Genomic DNA, 18,233 nt, shown 5'->3' on the forward strand with positions numbered 1-18,233 from the left:
GCGACAGCCCTTCGGCATCCTGCTTCAGTATGCTATTAAGAAGGATCTCCTCCTCGATTGGAGTGAGATTGCTATTCTGTGGCATATAGTCCTCTCGAGCAGGACTTCCTTTCAATCTCCGAAGCAGCGTTGATTTTGAGACACCGTAGGTTTTTGCAGCAGCATTTACAGATCCTATGTCACCTGATCTGAAAGCTGATATTGCAAGCAGTACACTCCCTTCGTTTGAGCTCTTTTGGACGCGTTTTGATGGTGCCATCGCGTGTTGAAGTTGTTGTTGTTATGGACACGTAATTCGTGGACCACGCCGTGGGGTGGACCGCGCTCTGGTGTTTGACGTTAAGGAGACCGTTGATTACCTAAGGCAGAACTGATGGAGACTCCTGCCCAGATGCCTTTCATAATTTCTAGAATTCGGGCAACACCATCCGTGTACGAAAAACGATCTGCATAACTTGTAAACGACATGATCGACATTTCCCTTTGGTGATCGCGACACTTGACCATGCCATGCCTTGGCATGCAGTGTATGATAAAGAATGAGCGGTTCCGTACAATCTTGGACACCTGGGAATTTCCCGCGAACGTCGAAACCACCAGATGAAGTGAAGAAAGCAGCGTAAGGAGCACCGGGATTCACGACATGCTCGTTCGTAAGTCAACTGCCGCAGCCGCTATCCTTTCGATCCCACTTTCGGAATGGACAGCATTGAATGCATCGGTTGGCGGTCGATTGGCTACCACAACGCCCATGGCACACCCGTGTTTCTCGACTTATTTGAATGGAAACGGAGAGAATTCTCAAGCCCCGACAAGCGCAATCACATGCTCTCAGATCAGGCGCAACACGGCCAACTCGTCTTTCATCGCAGATCAGCCTGGGGGATATATTATGCACAATTTTGGGACCTGTCAAGAAACCAACCACGGCTGCTCAGTGACAACTTCCAGGTGGCTGCTCGGAACAAATCTACCAGGAACATGTTACCAAGGGAGTGTGCCGGACTACTTCATCGACGTTCGCACCGCCGGTGATGTCGCTGCTGGCCTAGCTTTTGCGCAGAAGCATTCCGTGCCCGTCGTTGTCAAAAACACTGGCCATGATTATAAAGGCCGAAGTTCTGCCCCGAATTCGCTGATGTTATGGTGAGCACGAGTACTGACTTTTGGGCAACGTGAGAGGGTGGCCCTGACTCACGGAACGTAACAGGACTCACAATCTTCGACCGCCGGTGCAGTTTAGTCCCGAGTTTCAACCAGACGGCTGTGAGGACTCTACTGGCCCTGTGCTAACCTACGGTGCTGGGCAAGGATTCCTCGGGATCTATGAAGCTGCCCACGCAAATGGCATGATGGCTGTAGGAGGCACATCGCCTACTGTCGGTGCTTCGGGTGGATGGGTCACAGGAGGTGGCCATAGCGCGCTCTCACCGACGCATGGACTCGGCGTCGATAACGTCGTACAAATGAAAGCTGTCTTACCAAATGGTACCTTGATCACCGCCAACCGCTGCCAGAATCAAGATCTATTTTTCGCTCTGCGGGGCGGCGGTGGTGGTACTTTTGGTGTTTTAATGGAGACAACCAGCCGTGTCTATCCGGAAGTACCTCTGCAGCATGTGGTGATCCTCGCGCCAAGCCTCAATGTGATGACCGGCGTCGACAAGCTGGTGGAACTGCTCGTGGACAACACGCCGCGGTGGTCTGCCGACGGCTGGGGTGGATATATGGCGGGTATGGCGGGAGGTGGCTATGGCATCGGCTTCGCTCTTGTTGACATGATCACTCCCAAATTGACCCTGGAAGAGGCGAAGATCTCAATGAAACCCATCTTGGATTATGCGAACTCGTTCTTCTCGCACCTTTCTGTGCCCCTCAAAGTCGAAATCAAGACCGAGCCCAACTACTGGTCTTACTACAACAGCCAGAGCGCGCAAATGCTTTCCAACGTTGGCGTTGGTGGCTCCTCCGCCATGGCCTCACGGCTAATTCCCAAAGAAAGTTTCACCGCTCCCAAGAAAGCCGAACTGATCGCCACCCTCACCGACATTATCAAGAACGCGCCCGTACCGGGAGGTTTTCTCATGGTCCCTCCCGCCCAACACGAGCTTCCCGCAACTGATCAAGCCGGCGGCCCAGGCGAATGTAGCCTGACACCGGCCTGGCGCAATTCGTACTGGCACATGTTATTCCAGAAGTCCTGGAGCCAAGGCGACGAGAAGTACGGCGGAAGCGGAAGCGCTTTGGCTGCGTTCAACGCGACGACAATGTCGGCAAACATGATCCGCGCAATCACACCTGAAGGCGCGTATCAGAACGAGGGCGATACTTTCGAGCCGAACCCGGCGGAGAGTTTCTGGGGTCAACAGAATTATGACCGTCTGTTTCGAATCAAGCGTGAGGTGGATCCGAATAATGTTCTGACGTGTCATCAGTGTATTGGATGGAACCCTGACGATCCGAGATACAGATGTTATCCTCGGTTGTAAGACATCTCGCATGTTGGGGAACTCTCGATTCTAAGAATTTCGATGTGGATTTCCTTTGAGGCCCTTCAGACCGAAGTTATATATATGATGTTTGACCTGAAATTAGCACATACGGCCACAGGCAGCTGAGAACAAGGGATCCCGTCCGCTCTCCCATATTTAAGCAGCTGACCGCGAGATTAGTACTACGGTGGGTGACCACGTGGGAATCCCTCGTGCTGTATGTTTTGCTGTTTGCCCTTCGCCCGAATGAATATATCAAAGTGCAGTGGCAATGAACGCCTTGATTTCGTTATGATGCAAGTTTTGGTAGTCTAGAAGACTAGAAGTGTAGCTACGACAAGTTACAGGTATCGGTCAAATCGGACTGGGCATTCCGACAACTTCAAATGTTGTCCTCCGACCTTGCCTTATTGAAAGCGGGCGGGCATATTGTTTAGCCGTGAAGCTCATTACCTGATGAGTCAATGTGGTGCCCCGTCCGATTTTATCAGTGTTGGTGCACAGCTAGAAATGATTAACCTTTTGCTTGGAGCATAACCATTATGTCCGCACCACCCTAGTCACTTAACACCAAAGTAGCCCCCGGACGATAATGAATGCATTTGCAGGCGGCGGATGAACTTTTATTGAAAGACCATTCTTGTCTAACGGGCATTCTCGACCGCAGCAGCGAACGAGGGTCTCCTGGTCGGATGCCTCTTCTCAACCCCAGGTCACATCCTCTCATTCTATCGGTTTCTTCGCACACGGGCGCTCGCCATCGTCAAGGTCGCCGGAAGGGGCAAATCTGCTCTCATTATTGCCTTCGGCAAGCTCCACATGGTATCTAGTCCATTGAGCATCCACTCGTCCAGGTTTGCGAGTGAAGCTAAGTGAAATGAAACTTTCTTGTTTGTACATGATTGCGAGGCGGTCTCGTGCCATTCTCCTGTTTCCGGGTTGAATCATGGCACTGGTGTTCTCCTGCGCTTGTTTCATGACCAGTGATGCAGCCGCGAATCCGCCTCAGATCAGCCAGGCATCAAGCTCATACGCTTTCGAGAAGACCAGCGCTCTCCGGTTTTCCCACCTGCGCTCCGCGAACGATGGATGTAGAGGCCCGTCATCAGCATCGGCCTGCTAAGTTGCTTGTACATCTCCTATATTGTCGGACGGCGAGATATACCCTTGCTCGAGATTTCGGTCGCGGAGGCATAACAGAGCAATGCCCAAGACTCCTATTTATCTTGGACCACGGACGATAAGTTTGCGTGAAACCCGTCAAATTTCGCGATGATCCGTTTTCAAATTGTGTATGTAAGCTGCTGTGCCGCCCCCGCTCACGATGATCGCCGCCACGGGCTCGGAACTTCCTCTGCTTACCTATATTTGAACAGCTGGTCCCGAGATCAGGCAATCAATCGTTGCAGGGAGGGCGTAGATCAGTGACCGTCATAATACAAAGAATGGTATTGTGGCATTTTGAACCTCAAATTCGGAGGTTGGGCCGGCTTGGTCGCAAGAGGGATCCTTGATCTGTTTTGATTGGTGCTGTACGACCACTACATCTAACAGGATCGTTCTTTCTTCATTCATCCTTTGTCGACATCATCTTTACAACTTCCTATCGTCGGAAAAACTCCAGATTTATCGAGCCTGACGCAGTAACGGTATCTTCCTTTCTCGAATAACTTCGCCTCTAGCAAGGACAACGCGGGCATCATGTTTGCGGTCGTATGTACTGTTCCAACGAGCAAAGAGGTCAGCTTCTTTCAACAAGCAATGTCCGCCCTAATATCACTGCTGAAATAAATTCTTTACAGGTCATGGACCGCTTCATCGAGGAAAATGGCGTCGATGATGAAGTCTGGATGCTCGTCTTTGTAGATTGTCTGGACAACTATTACGACGAGCCATCGATGGTTCCTACAGATGCCGACAGTGACCCAGACTCCCCGTTTCTCAACAAATCGCCCGAGGAATGCTTCAAATTATTACATCAGCTACGGAAAGACACCGAGTCAGAGATTTCTACAGACCTCTTCGCGATCGTGGACGAGAGATCCGCGCAGGACGATACTGTTCTTCTCGTCGTTGCTGGAAGCAACGACGCAATCAGTGAGACCGAGGGTTGGGAGATGAAGACTCTACGCGTGACCTTCCAGGCTTCAGGACAAGCAATGGTTCTGTACATGACCGGACACAGTAGCATGGACGAAGATCGCGAATTGGCTGAGCGCGAGGAGGACGGTGTCTATCGAGGGTTGTGGTCTACACACAGGTGAAGATATTAAATCAATTGCTCCTTTGGCGATTAATCACCGGCTTTACAATACATCGTTCGCTTGCATACACCGACTAGACGCTATCGGTGGTCCCCGCGAGCAGCTTTCCCTCCACACACCAGCCACACTACTCATTTGTCGGCTTCATCTCCATGCCCTCCTGTGGCCTGATCTGCAGTATCTTCATGAGAGGCGCCTTTGTTGCCTTGGCCGTCGTCGTCATCGTCTACATCGTCTTCATCGTTTTGGTCGTCTTCATCGTCTTACCGGACGGTGAGTCCCTGCCGTACTGGAATCTTGACTTTCCCATCCTGGACGTTGTTCTGCCCAATAGGAAGACTGCGTGGAGTCGCTGGATCGAGAAGAGTCTCGTCGTCATCGTCTCCGGCAGAAGAAGGAATGGGAGGGATAGGAGGGATGTCCTCGTCGTCTTGGCGCGCATTGAGGTCACGCGAGTGGTCCCAGTGAATGATCCTTTCGATGCCATTTTCGTCGATCTTGGAGACAGAGCCCTGGTGACTGGTGGGAGCTGCAATTGTGCCAATGACGGTACTAGCGATAGCGATGGTGGCAAAGAGGAACTTCATGTCGAGAGTAGTCTTTATGACGAGAACCGATTTTGATAGTTGCTTGTTGATGCCTTGATGAGATGATTGATGGGAATGATGATGTGGATTATAGATCAAAGGGCGTAGAAGAGGGTCTTATATGCTTTACTTATTTGAAGACTGCGACTCATTACTTTGGTCGGCGGGATGATTAGACGCTGAAAATAAAGATTCAAGCAGCCCGTACCGTCTTTTCTTTCATTGAGCAATCTCGTAACAGTGTCACTCATGCATTCACGATACGTATACAACGCGGCCATACTTGAAAGATATACCGGTTTGGTAGAAAGGCTGATGTTGAGATCGACAATTCCGTAGGTTGGCCAGACAATCGTGCGGATGGAATCGCGGTACAAGACGTAAGTAGATTGCAATGCAGAAAGGTCGTTTACCAAACTGATCCAGCATGGACGATATCTCGTTAGTGGAATACTGTACGTTGCACGTGTCCACTAGTCCCCGCTTTGTTAACCCCAATCCACCTGCAATCATCTGATCTTAGAATTTGAACGCTTCGCATGATTTATTTTACGTACGATGAAAGTAATGTTATTGGTGCAGAATCGCCGTTCATGAGAGAGAGGATCTTTATGAAGCTGATCCAAGGACGCACGGAAGATGCTGCAGAGCGCTTCCCAAACTTGCTACCGAGTGAGAGTAGAATTAGGGCGGTCTTGAGGTCGCTTTTTTGCTCAGATTCAGTGATAGCATCGGCGCAGCCACCCAATCGAGAGCGGCTCTCCCAGGTGAGCCCCCAATCCACTAAGAAAGAGTTGCCATTTTCCCCATTTATGCGCTTGACAGACCATGTTGGCTCTTGTCGTGTCGGATCATTACAGTCACACGCGTCGTCACCCAGGATTGTTGTCCGGCGTCCACACATCAAACTGTTATCCTCACGATCGACAGGTTGATTCGATTCTGCGCGTTAATTGCTTAATCGACCTAATGTCTACGGAATTTCTACTACGAAAGCATGATGAGTCCGCAGATCGGAGCAGAGAGCACTCGCCCTGCTCTTGGCTTGCTCGTCTGAACGAACGAAGCCCGCATCTACGAGTTCCGAAAGGGATAGCCTGGCTGTCTCCGGGATCCTCATGATCAAGGTGCAACACGACCGATTAATCTCTCCTGGCCTGCCCTTCACAGGCTTTAACAATCACGACGATGTCACAGCGCTAGTACCCTTCGTTTTTGCCCGAGTCTATCACAGTTCACTCCAATGTTTAGCCGGGTATAACAGTAAGGCAATCTTGACCACGCAGTAGGACCTCCGAGAGCAAAATGAAAGGCGCACCGCTCGCTTATATCGTTCCACATTGTCCTGAACCTTGCCATCACGGACCCTCGCTCCAAGTCCTGAACGTCCCGAATGTCCCTGCGGCTTGCGGGTAATGGCCACATGCTGCGAACCCTGGTTTCCTTAGCTGCTGATGTCCTCCAATGACATGGATTCAGATTCGGACTTTCCCACGGCATTTTATGCCCTTTAACCTATTCCGTCACGCTACTTCTCGCTCCATAGCAATCGTTAAACATTTAGTGGTTCTAGCCTGCAAATTACATTTCCTGCTACGAAGAGCCTCCCAAGTCGGTAAACCTAAAGGACGATGGTGCCGTTCGTGTCATCATTCATCCAATATTGTGATTGGAGCATGTTTCACATACACCAGGTCCTTGGAGGAAAAACAGCACATCCAATCGACGAAAACTTCACACAAGCAAATTTACGTGACATTTGATATCGGGCTGACGTGATCTTCCTTTTGTTAAGGTGACCTTTGTCCTTCAGTGAATGTTGCTATACGCCGATTTCTACATCCCTTCCACGTACAGAGGCGGTCTGAAATTGTATGTGACGAGGTGCAGACTAAATGGAGACGCTTTCTCGCGCGCAGCAGAAAAGACTCCGGGGCGCCAGAAGTTAGCATCTCCCACCGATGAATGTGATAGACATGACCTCAATATGCTGCGCGCAATTATCAGATCATCTTCAGCCCATCTCTATTCGATCTACATTTCATAACAAGATTGCCATAAAGCAACATCACGCACAGCGCTCGCATTGGGTGTCAGCATCCGCCACGGGAACGACACATTTAATATTCTTCTACTACTTTGTGGCATTCTCGTTCTTGCAATTTTCGCATGGTATTTGCGCCAGCTTCCCCTGCCCTCCTGCCATACGCGCGCTAGCGTACCGGCACCTTTGCACGGCTCGTGCAGCAGCCTCGAACTGTTGCTCAGTGCGGCTCCACCACTCTCCTTCTATCGCCAGTACCGGGTTGAATGGTCGGATAGATTTTCATCGAGGTATCGGGGATGGTGGTAATGGTAGGATAGCTAGTATCGGATGGAGGAGATGAGGATGATCTGCCACGCTCTCCCCGGCGGCCACCAATATAGCCCCAATCCTGGTCCAACCCGTCTTCACTTCCACCTTGCCGTTCTTGATAGGCGACGTCGTCGCCGCGCGTGGTCGTGCTGACCATCGACAGTGATGTTGATGGAAGGGAAGGTGGCCGCGAAAGTGACATCAGTCGCGTCGTCAGGTTCCACCATTTGGACCTTGCCTGTGACTTTCTTGAGCGAGATGTCTGTCACAGCTCCGCGAAATTCTTGGGAATCGAAGTCACGAGAGTTGATTCGTGCGAATGGGGGTTCAAGGGATGTCAGTGGTTCTCAAAGCAGATCAATCATATGTGTATTAACAATACACAAGTGACTGCTCGCTAGCAAAACGAGCAAGCGACGCTATTTTCCACGCTCACTCAAATGTCGCTATCTTTGCTTGTTCGTCGACCAGCCTGCCTGGTACACTCCTACGGCCGTCGAATCTCCGGTGGCTGACGATACTCTGTCTCCCAAGCGTTTTCCGGTCGAAAAAGGTTGTACCAGGTGACCAGCAGGTCTGAGTATGATATCCGCATGTACGCCGGATCGAGCTGCGGCTCATCGCCCTCTTTGTCCGCTTCCACTTCTATCCCCTCTGCCCGGACAATATTGACATAGCCACCGCCGAGCTCATCTTCAGGCGGTTCAGGACCTCCCAGCACGGACTCCAGGGCTTCCTGGTCCACGTGCAAGCAGTACCTGTACCGTTGGGCGAGACCTGCAGGCCGACCCTGCTCCTCCATCGAAGCCACTTCAGCCCACTGCTGGAAGTACTGGCGCACGTCATCGGGCGTGGCGCCTTCTAAAGCTTCACGGTCTGACAGGACCTGTATGTCTAAGCTGGACTCCAGATCCACGCCGTTGTGGAACTCCAGCGTCGCGTGGACGTAGTACCCGAATCGCTCGAGGAAGGCTTGCCATTGTTCGTCGCTGTCGTACGTAGTTCTGTAGATTAACCAGCCCCATTTTTGGTGGCCGTCTTCTCGCATCTGTCGCTCGAGGTTGTCGGCATCGTTGAAGTCGGTGTATCTGTCGGGTGTTCTTCGAGATTGCGTGGGTTCGGGATCGTTGCGGCTGACATGGGCCCGCGCTCGCGCTAGAATCTCCCGAAAGTTTGAGGTGCGTGAAGAAGCCATTGTGCTCATTCGGAAACCTTTCGCGGTGTACGAATATCGAGCTGTGTCTTTGGTATATCAAGCGCGTATAAGGAAGCATTAACAAGACTTTGGTTGTTGAAGCATTTACAATACTTTGGTTGTTCTGAAGCATTTACAAGACTTTTGTTGTTGCCTCAGGCATGTCGATTCGAACTGAGCAGTATGAGGGCGCATAGTCATGTACCTACTATCTGTTCTCTCTCGCCGAAGTCATTGTTATTGAAACTTCCGGGGATTGAGCGGAAACTCTCTTGTGGTTGAAAGTCAGTCCGGCGAAGCTTCTCTTGCTCCATGGCTACCGCGGTGACACCTGTGAATTTGACGGCACTCACCATCGCACGGGAACAACCTCATCAACGTCTTCAATGTATACTTTGAGTACCGCCATCACGCCATCAACATGACATTTGCGCTTCCGTGGCTAAATGCTGTGCAGAGAACAGTCAAATCGCACGACGCACTGCGATGACTCATCAGATGTTGATCTTCGCCGATGATCAATACCACCACTCGCTCTATACGAGACAAGCACGGATAAAATCGTTTCAATTGAGCTGTCGGAGCGCCCCGTCCGATTCAACCAAATATCTGGACTTCCGGCTATAACGTAATGGTTGATCAGTCTTGATGACCTGCATTATTACCCCACAAGCTTGAACGCAGTGTCGATCACCAATTCAGCCGAATCGTGATGACGTCGAGTAAGGACATGCGCGTATGCTGTGCTCGTATGCCAATGCCCACTTTATCCGAGGGGTGCGTGCAGGTACACCATCGACGTGTGAGCCATGAATCTGGTGGTGATATATAGAGACGGCATGAAATCGCGGTGGATATCCACAAAACTCACGCTTGTCATAGCAATGTTGCTTCCAAATCTTTGCCAGGCCCTTGCTTTGCTTTCCACAGTCGCACAATCCTCGGCGCTGAATCTGGGTAATGGGCAGCATGTGAGTATCATTCAGGACAAGCAAACGCTATTGCAAGATATTGTCAATTGGGACTCGCATTCACTCTTCGTTCGTGGAGAACGAGTACTCTTTTATAGTGGCGAATTCCACCCATTTCGCCTGCCGGTCCCTGGTCTCTGGCTAGATGTTTTCCAGAAGATCAGAAGTGCCGGGTACAATGGTGTATCCTTCTACACCAATTGGGCGCAATTGGAAGGCAAACAAGGAGCCTTCCACGCCGACGGCATTTTCGCCTTAGAGCCTTTCTTTCAGGCAGCGCAACAAGCTGGAATCTATCTCCTCGCACGACCGGGACCTTATATCAATGCCGAGGTGAGCGGAGGTGGATTTCCTGGATGGCTGCAGAGAAACCCGGCAATCTCCCGCACGCGCGATGCGCGATACCTCAATGCTACCACGAATTACATGAATAAGATCAACCAGATCATCGCCAAGGCCCAGATCACTAACGGTGGTCCCGTCATCCTCGTGCAGCCTGAGAACGAGTATTCGCAGGCGACGAATACCCCGGAATTTCCTGATCCAGTGTATTTCCAATATGTACAGGATCAATTCAGAAGCAATGGCATTGTGGTTCCACTGATCAGCAACGATGCTGGGCCGTATGGACATTTCGCTCCGGGTCCGCCGCGGAAGCAGGCCGCTGTTGATATCTATGGCCATGATGGCTACCCGCTTGGTACTTTCTCCACTCCAACTGTTGTCGAGAGTCGTCTTATTGACCGTGCATAGGTTTTAATTGCGGTAATCCTTACCAGTGGCCCGCGGGCGCACTCCCCACCAACTATGGCAACCTCCACGAGAATCAGAGTTCGAGCACACCATACTCCATTATTGAATTCCAAGGCGGAAGCTTCGATCCATGGGGAGGTTATGGCTTTGGCCCATGTACTGCCCTCCTTGGACCAGAGTTTGAGCGAGTCTTCTACAAGAACAATGTTGGCTATGGACTTACGATCTACAACCAGTACATGATCTACGGCGGCACCAATTGGGGAAATCTTGGGCATCCCCTTGGCTATACTAGCTACGACTACGGCGCCATCATCACGGAAGACCGATCAGTTGCGAGAGAGAAGTACAGTCAAGCCAAGCTCCTTTCCAATTTCCTCTTCGCATCGTCCGCATACCTCACAGCCGAACATCAAGGCAATTCAGACGCCGTGTCCGCTTTCACAGGCAACAAGGATCTCTTCACGACGGTGCTCAAAGGGCAGTCCACCAAGTTCTTCGTAGTGCGGCAAACATCATATGAGTCCCTCGCCACCATTAACTACAATATTACTCTTCCGACGAGTGCTGGAAATATCACCGTCCCTCAACTTGGTGGAACGCTATCGCTCTATGGGCGAGACTCCAAGATATTCGTCACGGACTACGATCTTGACGGCATAAAGCTTTTGTACTCGACTGCTGAGATCTTTACCTGGCAAAGTTACGGCGATAAGCGTGTCCTGGTAGTCTACTCGGGACCCGGCGAGAACAACGAACTCGCCATCGCAAACGCCTCGTATTCGAAAGCGACAATCGTCGAGGGTGATAATGTTGAAATCAATATCAAGAAGCTTAATGACCGCACAATTATTAACTTCAGTACAAGCTCTACTCGTCGGGTTGTGAAATCCGGGAATCTTCTCGTTTATATTTTAGGTGAGTATTTGTTCGTCACATGCATTGATAAACGAACGCTGATTTGGAATAGATCGGCAATCCGCCTACAACTATTGGGTTGTCGATGCCATGCCACAGAAGTCTAAGCTGATCCTCAAAGCTGGCTACCTCGTCCGAAACGCAACGGTGATTGGCGGCAGTCTTAAACTCATTGGAGACCTGAACTCAAGCGCGCCGATTGAAGTGATTGGTGGCGCTCCAAGCAAGCTGCAGACACTAACATGGAATGGCCAAGATCTCTCGTTCACTCAGGACCATAATGGTGTAGTCAAGGCCACCGCGGCATACTTTCCACCCACGATTGCACTGCCCAAATTATCGACTATTCAATGGAAACATCTCGACAGCCTGCCCGAGATCCAACCAGGCTACGATGATCGCCTTTGGACACCAGCGGACCTCGCATATTCAAATAATACAGCTCGCAATATCACAACCCCTACATCGTTGTACGCCAGTGACTACGGCTATCATGCAGGAAGCCTACTCTACCGTGGTCATTTCGTCGCCCGTGGTGGCGAGAAGGAGTTATTTGTTCGTACCCAGGGCGGTCAAGCTTTTGCACACTCAGTGTGGCTGAACAGTACACTTCTTGGATCTTTCACCGGCAACCCTTCATTCGAAGACGTGAATGCTACTTACAGCCTTCCAGCTCTCCGCTCAGGTAGCTCATACATCATCACGATGCTCATCGACCACATGGGCCTCAATGAGAACTTCCGAGTCGGTGACCCGTCGGCAAAGAACCCTCGGGGCATTCTCGACTACAATCTCCCAGGGCGGTCCAAATCCGACATCACGTGGAAGCTCACAGGCAACCTCGGTGGCGAAGACTACAAAGATCGCATCCGGGGTCCTTTGAACGAAGGCAGTATCTTCGCAGAGCGCCATGGCTATCATCTTCCAGGCGCACCCATTTCCTCATGGCCGAGCGTCGTAGGCGGGCCAATGAAAGGTCTATCAAAAGCCGGCGTAGCATTCTACGCAGCCGACATCCCCCTCGACCTCCCCAAGGGCTACGATATCACGCTGTCCTTGTCATTTGAGGACTCCAGCAGCAACTTTACTTCTCGTCCCGCTTATCGTTCACAGGTCTGGGTCAACGGATATCAATTCGGCAAATACGTCAACAATATAGGTCCACAGGTCGATTATCCCGTCCCGCCCGGAATTTGGAATATTCGCGGCACGAACCGTGTTGCTGTGAGTCTTTGGGCTTTGGAGAATGGTGGCGCGAGAGTCGCAAATTTTTCCCTGAAGGCTAGGCCGGCGATCATGACAGGATATGGAGAGATTGAATCTAGTCCGATGGGATCGTGGACGAAACGACGTGATGCATATTGATGGATAATCCCATCGCCCTTGGCTACGATAAAAATTTGTAGCTGTATTGCATAATCCCGATCAATGATCAAAACCCAAGAAGCTAGCATGTAGCATATTAGTCATCAGAAAGCAGTATTGCCTGATGAACCATCAGAATATTCAATTCAGTTCGGGATACTGGCATAAAGGGAGCAAAAGAGACTACATTCGAAGGCATTTTATGTCACTAAAGTGTGGATGATGGAGCGATGGTCTATATTTTCATTACATTCCAGTCATTTGTATATGTTCATTAAGCGAAAAGTCACCAACAAGAACAACGCCGCAATCGCTACCAATCTGTAGATTCCCAATCAATCAACAACACCACAAGAGAATCGTCAGACCACAAAATCTTCCACTAATACACTCCATTGACTTGATTAGTGAAAGGTAAAGCCTCCGCATTTCTGTTGCAACCGAATTGCACCAGGTAAGGGTTCCCAGCACGGGTGATTTTCGAGTCGAGGACGCGCACACCGCCGGGCGCAACAATGTCGAAAGATCCATGGGTCGGTCCACCTACGTTGGACATCATGAGACGGACAGGCGTGTATGATCCAGCACCTAGCTGCATGGAGAAGCTGCTGGTTCCGTTCGTGTTGCGGACCTGTGCCTCCAAGGTGGCGTTGGGCCGGCCGAAGTTCCGGTACGCTATATCGCCCAGCCAAAGCAAGGCGATGTCGTCTACAAAGCGCAGCGTGAATGTGTAGTTGCCAGAAATCGGAGCAAAGAAGTAGCCACGGTGATCGTAAGTGTACGCAGCACAAGAGCGGTTGACCGGTCCGTATGGGAGACCCGGGCTGTCAGCAGGACAAGGATCGGTCAAGAAGCTCCATCCGAGAGGAACTGTAGTAACTCCGGAGCCGAGGAAGTTTTCAGCCGCACGCTTGTCGCGAACGAATTGCGGGTCGATTGTGTATGGTGGGCCATTCCCGAATGGATATTTGAAACCACCGAATTGAATGCCGGCGTTGTTGCACTGTTCAGGCATCGGGTAGGATGTCGTTGTCGCCAAGGCAGTGCTAGTAGACGTGACGGTAACCGGCGCGAGAGAGAAGACTGTTATTACCGAGGCAGGCTGTCTCACAGTCACGGTGGTTGTAACGGAGGGCGTGGGAAGGCTCAAGCAGTTGCACAGGGACGAAAGCGACGGCATAAGACTCATTGGAGGGGCGGTAGCGGTTGGTCCATCTTCGAAAATGTTGAGAGAGAGCGCAACAGTGACCATGCGTTTGGTCGGAGGCGCAGTTGGCAGTCCATTGGTGGAACGAACATCAAGCAACATCGTAGCAGTTCTTGTAGATGTCACGGTGTCGGTCAAGGTTGTTGTTCGACGTGAGATGAACTGCGCTTCTGTATCTGTATCCGCGATCTCGGTAGCGGTGATGGTTGTGGGTAATACGACCATGGTCATTGTGGACGTGATGGTTGTCGGCACAATAGAAAGCAGTGTAGAGCAGAAGTTAGTGGCCTCGGGGAGACTCTGGAAGTCATTGAGCAAGTCACTGTCCGAGCAGGCGGAAGCCGCAACCAATTCACTGGCGGCCGATGCCGCAGCATTCTGAGTCGATGTACTAGTGCACAGTGTAGACGAAGCCGCAAAGCTTCCTTCGACAATCGCACCTAGTATGATGACCTGTGCGAGGAACATCGTTGTAGGTAGTGGTTGTATTTGCTTGCGGTTGTTGTCGGTGGTCTTTTGGACTTGTTGGATGATCGTCCTCAAGGTGGAAATCCGCTCTTGATATCTGCTCAACGACCAGACGCTCGGACTGACGTACGGGCATCATTCCGTCCTGTTGGCATTAATTCCAGGTGGTGGCTTCCTGGGTGGCGCCTTTCTGTTGCCATGTCAGGCAGGGATGCAAGTATGTCTGAAGCCATGCCAGCCTCCGGAGTCGGCTCCCAAGCAGGAATTTGAGACCATCATCCATTCAATCGGGTGGATCGCGACAGAACAAATCATCATATGCTGGGAAGGATTCGGGAATCTATGATTAGACGATCAATCTCAGATTGTGCCCATCGATGGGTGGCGACGGCTTCCGGCTCGATCAGAGACTTTTTGGTAGCCGTTGCATGCTGGTGCAAACGGTTTGGTCGGTCTGCCACCGTCCGTCACCTGTCGCACGCTGTTGTAGCTACCGAAAGCCAGCCGCAGGCGGCGGGTCGTCCTACCGGCCAGCAACGGTCGTGCATGGCATGAGTCCCGTCGGCCGGGCCACCGGACATGAACATGTCCTCGAGTCATCGGCCTTCGCAAAATCTGCTGGTGCTCGCATCAGATGGCTGCACAGCTTGCATGAAATGTTTCTGAAATTTGAGTTCTTACCTACTCATGCCGCACGACCCTTCCTAAGCGACAAATTACAGCCTCCAACGAGCGAGACGTGGCGTTTTCTGAATGTCTTGGACCTCTTTATCACGGACTTTTCCTTCGGAAGGAAAATCGCCTCATTGCAATTACCTTGTCTCGTCTCCAGCAGAGCGTTATTAGGCGCTGCCCGCATTCGAGTGGTTGACGACGCCTTCGTTTATCCTGACCTGGGTGGGAAGTTTTACTGCGCGACCGCCATGAGTCGGAGTGATGGTGACAAAAAACAGCGAAGGCGCTGTCAATACGGCCCGAAGGTCCAGCCTTCTGCCTGTCGCATCAAGACAGAATATCTTGGGCTGCTGTACCAGCATGAGAATTCATGCATACTCGGGGTTATCTGTCAAAGGCTGATGTCAGCGTGCCGCTCCGAGAACCATTCCGAAGGCCGACAGCAGGCGCGAGTCATGTGTGAGACCGCATCTATGCGCTGTATCAAAGGTGCATTGGCTATTTTGGTACAGATGCATGAATTGTGCTGGGAGAGTATGTCAGATTTGGAATAAAATCACAATAAGCTATCTAACTGCTGCTGTACGCCGTCTTGATCGCATCCTTGTAATTGTCATTAATGACCTTGCGGTTGAGTTTCTGCGCAGAAGTGACCAAGCCCTGTGCAAAGTGTCAGCGTGCATCTCAACGTTCCAAAGATATTCGCAACTCACGCTTTGTGGTGTCCACTCATCGTCCGTCAATGCCACACCTTCCAGAATTTCGAAGGGCGCAAAGCCAGCACTCTTACCCGCAGCCTGCATCTCCTTGAGAACCGCCTTGTTGACTTTAGAATCCTGCAACAACGCATCGCCCGACTTGTCCACACCATTGTCCTTTGCGATCTGTTGAAGAACCTTCTCGACCACAGACACGATCGCAATCGGCTTGTTCTTCTCAGCTGCAGCATACACGCAGATGTTCTGCACTACAGGAACAGTTCGATAGATCGACTCCAGCTTTTCGAGCGCGATGTACTCGCCGTTCAGTGTCTTGACAAGGTTCTTCTTGCGGTCGATGATTCGCAAGTTGCCCTTGGCATCAAATTCACCAATGTCTCCAGTCTTGAACCAGCCGTCGGAAGTGAAGGCCTCCTCAGTCTCTTTCGGCAAATCAAGATAGCCACCAGTCGCGATCGAAGCTCCTCGGAGCCAGATCTCACCCTGTGGTGGCGAGTTTGTTGAGTAATAACCGGCGTCCGCAAAATCAACAAGCTTAATCTCAATACTGCCCTCAGGCGAGCCGAGAGAGTCGTCGACCCAGCCAAGTGGGTCTGTGAAGGCGCCCATCGCGGCGGTTTCGGTCAGACCGTATCCCGAAAGCAACGGAGCGATGACCATGGAGATGAAGCGTTGCGTGTCCTTTGCAATGGGTCCACCACCGTTCATTACAAGTCGGAGTCGTCCACCGGTAGCTTCCCGTACCTTGCTAAACACGACAGAGTCAATGATACTAGTCTCGAGGCCAATAGGTGCGAGGTAGGGTGCGAGGAATGACTTGGTCGCAAGAGCACCCCAGAACAAGTTGCGTACAACAGGGCTCATAGCATTGACCTTGGCAATGATACCCTTCTTGATTGTCTCCCAGACGGCCGGCACACCTACCATAATGGTGGGCTTCAGCTCAGCAATATCACCTCGGCAGTTCTTGGCGGAGTTGTCTGAGATAGTTTTTGGATGGCCGTACCCCATCTTCGTTCCCCAGAACAAGCAAGTGTTCTCAAGGACTAGCTCAAAGATGTGCGCCAATGGGAGGAAAGTGATGAAGTAGTCTCGGGGTCCAACATATTTGCCGACATTGGATTCCAGACCAGCAATGGCACCAACAGCGTTGGCGTGAGTAAGGAGGACACCCTTCGGTACACCGGTCGATCCAGATGTGTACATGATGCATGCCAAATCTTCGGGCTTCGGGGGGTTTGGTTTGTGTTGCTTGTCGGCGCCAAGCTTAACGAATTCAGAAAAGCTGAAGATCTTGAGGTGAGGGTGGGCTTCTTGCAATTTCTTCACATCCCCAGCAACTTTGCTCGGGTCAGCCTTGCAGACAGGAGACTCATCGTCGTTGTAGACAACAACCTGAACGTCTTTGGTTTCCTTGAACGGCTTGATGAGCTTCGGGAGGAGATGCGGGTCGAGAAACATGGCCTTTGCGTTCGTTTGTGCTAATGAATGCTTGAGTCCCTCTTCGCCGAGAGTATCATATGCGGTGACAATCGGGATGTTGAGCGTCCAGGCACCGTGTGCGAAGGCCAACCAGTGCGGGTGCGTTGCAGCAAAAAGATGCACACGGTCGGGGTTCTTCAGGCCAAGAGACGCCAGCGCTGTGCCGATGTTCTTGCATAGTTGTTCGAATTCAACATAGGACATGAACTCATAAGGAGACTGTTCGTAGAATTGCCATGCTTTGTCGAATTCTTGTTCTTTGCCGTCGATGATTTTCTTGACCTTGGTATTTTCGGTGTGCAGCTTGATCAATTTCCGCTTTCCGATGGCTTCGGCATTCCCAAACTTCTCGCTGGATCTTCGAAGCACGGCATACAGTGTGTCGATGCCCTCTTCGGGGACCGTCCAGAGCTTGTCCTTGTGACGAGTGTTTCGTCGCGGCAATGTCTCGCCTTCTTGCTTCTCCGCGCCAGCCACATTGGTGGTGTACGGTCCGGTGGTATACTCGGCCGGGAAGAAGCCGGTCTCCTTCAGATTCTTGCCAGGCATCTTCGCTTCAGGTCTATGATCCGTTTATTTCCCAAGAGGATCCTATCGAGATGGATTTAATGATGGGGGATGCTCCTCTATATTCTTGCAATGAGGTTGCCTAGGTATCTCCACACCGATGGACACCTTCACACTGACGTAACGGCCGAGAAGATGGCAGCGCGGGAGCTTGGGCGGGTAAAGCTGGGGTTTCCCGCCCCCATCATTCTTACATAATGACCAACAACCGCGG

The 18,233-nt window shown here is 51.3% G+C and overlaps 7 protein-coding genes across 7 annotated transcripts; 3 read left to right on the forward strand and 4 right to left on the reverse strand.

Annotated features, from left to right (window-relative positions):
* Nucleotides 1–434: 434 nt before the first annotated feature.
* K489DRAFT_381462 (FAD-binding domain-containing protein) lies at nucleotides 435–2,684 on the forward strand. The gene is made up of 2 exons (XM_033605128.1): nucleotides 435–1,146; nucleotides 1,211–2,684. Exons 1-2 carry the CDS (start codon nucleotides 644–646, stop codon nucleotides 2,487–2,489), a joined length of 1,782 nt encoding a protein of 593 aa, XP_033458507.1. The 5' UTR covers nucleotides 435–643; the 3' UTR covers nucleotides 2,490–2,684.
* A 1,323-nt stretch (nucleotides 2,685–4,007) lies between these two features.
* K489DRAFT_248753 (uncharacterized protein) lies at nucleotides 4,008–4,888 on the forward strand. Its single transcript, XM_033599937.1, has 2 exons — nucleotides 4,008–4,205; nucleotides 4,295–4,888. Exons 1-2 carry the CDS (start codon nucleotides 4,194–4,196, stop codon nucleotides 4,754–4,756), a joined length of 474 nt encoding a protein of 157 aa, XP_033458508.1. The 5' UTR covers nucleotides 4,008–4,193; the 3' UTR covers nucleotides 4,757–4,888.
* Nucleotides 4,747–5,716, reverse strand: K489DRAFT_381464 (uncharacterized protein). Its single transcript, XM_033605129.1, has one exon. The coding sequence runs from the start codon at nucleotides 5,341–5,343 to the stop codon at nucleotides 5,020–5,022; it is 324 nt and encodes a 107-aa protein (XP_033458509.1). The 5' UTR covers nucleotides 5,344–5,716; the 3' UTR covers nucleotides 4,747–5,019.
* Nucleotides 5,717–8,186: 2,470 nt separating this feature from the next.
* On the reverse strand, nucleotides 8,187–8,894 carry K489DRAFT_410944 (uncharacterized protein; the record flags this gene model as incomplete). The annotated part of the gene is made up of 1 exon (XM_033607757.1): nucleotides 8,187–8,894. One exon carries the CDS (start codon nucleotides 8,892–8,894, stop codon nucleotides 8,187–8,189), a length of 708 nt encoding a protein of 235 aa, XP_033458510.1.
* An 884-nt stretch (nucleotides 8,895–9,778) lies between these two features.
* On the forward strand, nucleotides 9,779–12,901 carry K489DRAFT_321945 (glycoside hydrolase family 35 protein; the record flags this gene model as incomplete). The annotated part of the gene is made up of 3 exons (XM_033601579.1): nucleotides 9,779–10,565; nucleotides 10,619–11,536; nucleotides 11,589–12,901. The coding sequence occupies 3 exons, from the start codon at nucleotides 9,779–9,781 to the stop codon at nucleotides 12,899–12,901; spliced, it is 3,018 nt and encodes a 1,005-aa protein (XP_033458511.1).
* A 382-nt stretch (nucleotides 12,902–13,283) lies between these two features.
* K489DRAFT_410946 (uncharacterized protein) lies at nucleotides 13,284–14,576 on the reverse strand (the record flags this gene model as incomplete). Its single annotated transcript, XM_033607758.1, has 1 exon — nucleotides 13,284–14,576. The coding sequence occupies one exon, from the start codon at nucleotides 14,574–14,576 to the stop codon at nucleotides 13,284–13,286; it is 1,293 nt and encodes a 430-aa protein (XP_033458512.1).
* Nucleotides 14,577–15,776: 1,200 nt separating this feature from the next.
* Nucleotides 15,777–18,113, reverse strand: K489DRAFT_381468 (acetyl-CoA synthetase-like protein). The gene is made up of 2 exons (XM_033605130.1): nucleotides 15,965–18,113; nucleotides 15,777–15,911 (listed from the first exon to the last, which is right to left on the reverse strand). The coding sequence occupies exons 1-2, from the start codon at nucleotides 17,999–18,001 to the stop codon at nucleotides 15,822–15,824; spliced, it is 2,127 nt and encodes a 708-aa protein (XP_033458513.1). The 5' UTR covers nucleotides 18,002–18,113; the 3' UTR covers nucleotides 15,777–15,821.
* Nucleotides 18,114–18,233: the final 120 nt, after the last annotated feature.

This window comes from Dissoconium aciculare (assembly GCF_010015565.1).
Source record: "Dissoconium aciculare CBS 342.82 unplaced genomic scaffold K489scaffold_8, whole genome shotgun sequence".
Classification (NCBI taxonomy): domain Eukaryota; kingdom Fungi; phylum Ascomycota; class Dothideomycetes; order Mycosphaerellales; family Dissoconiaceae; genus Dissoconium; species Dissoconium aciculare.

Coding starts and splice junctions, on each gene's coding strand:
- K489DRAFT_381462 (XM_033605128.1), top strand. CDS start 644: ATGCTCGTTCGTAAGTCAACTGCCGCAGCCGCTATCCTTTCGATCCCA. Junction 1,147..1,210: donor CCGAATTCGCTGATGTTATG/GTGAGCACGAGT, acceptor GGAACGTAACAG/GACTCACAATCTTCGACCGC.
- K489DRAFT_381464 (XM_033605129.1), bottom strand. CDS start 5,343: ATGAAGTTCCTCTTTGCCACCATCGCTATCGCTAGTACCGTCATTGGC.
- K489DRAFT_381468 (XM_033605130.1), bottom strand. CDS start 18,001: ATGCCTGGCAAGAATCTGAAGGAGACCGGCTTCTTCCCGGCCGAGTAT. Junction 15,912..15,964: donor ATGAGTGGACACCACAAAGC/GTGAGTTGCGAA, acceptor CACTTTGCACAG/GGCTTGGTCACTTCTGCGCA.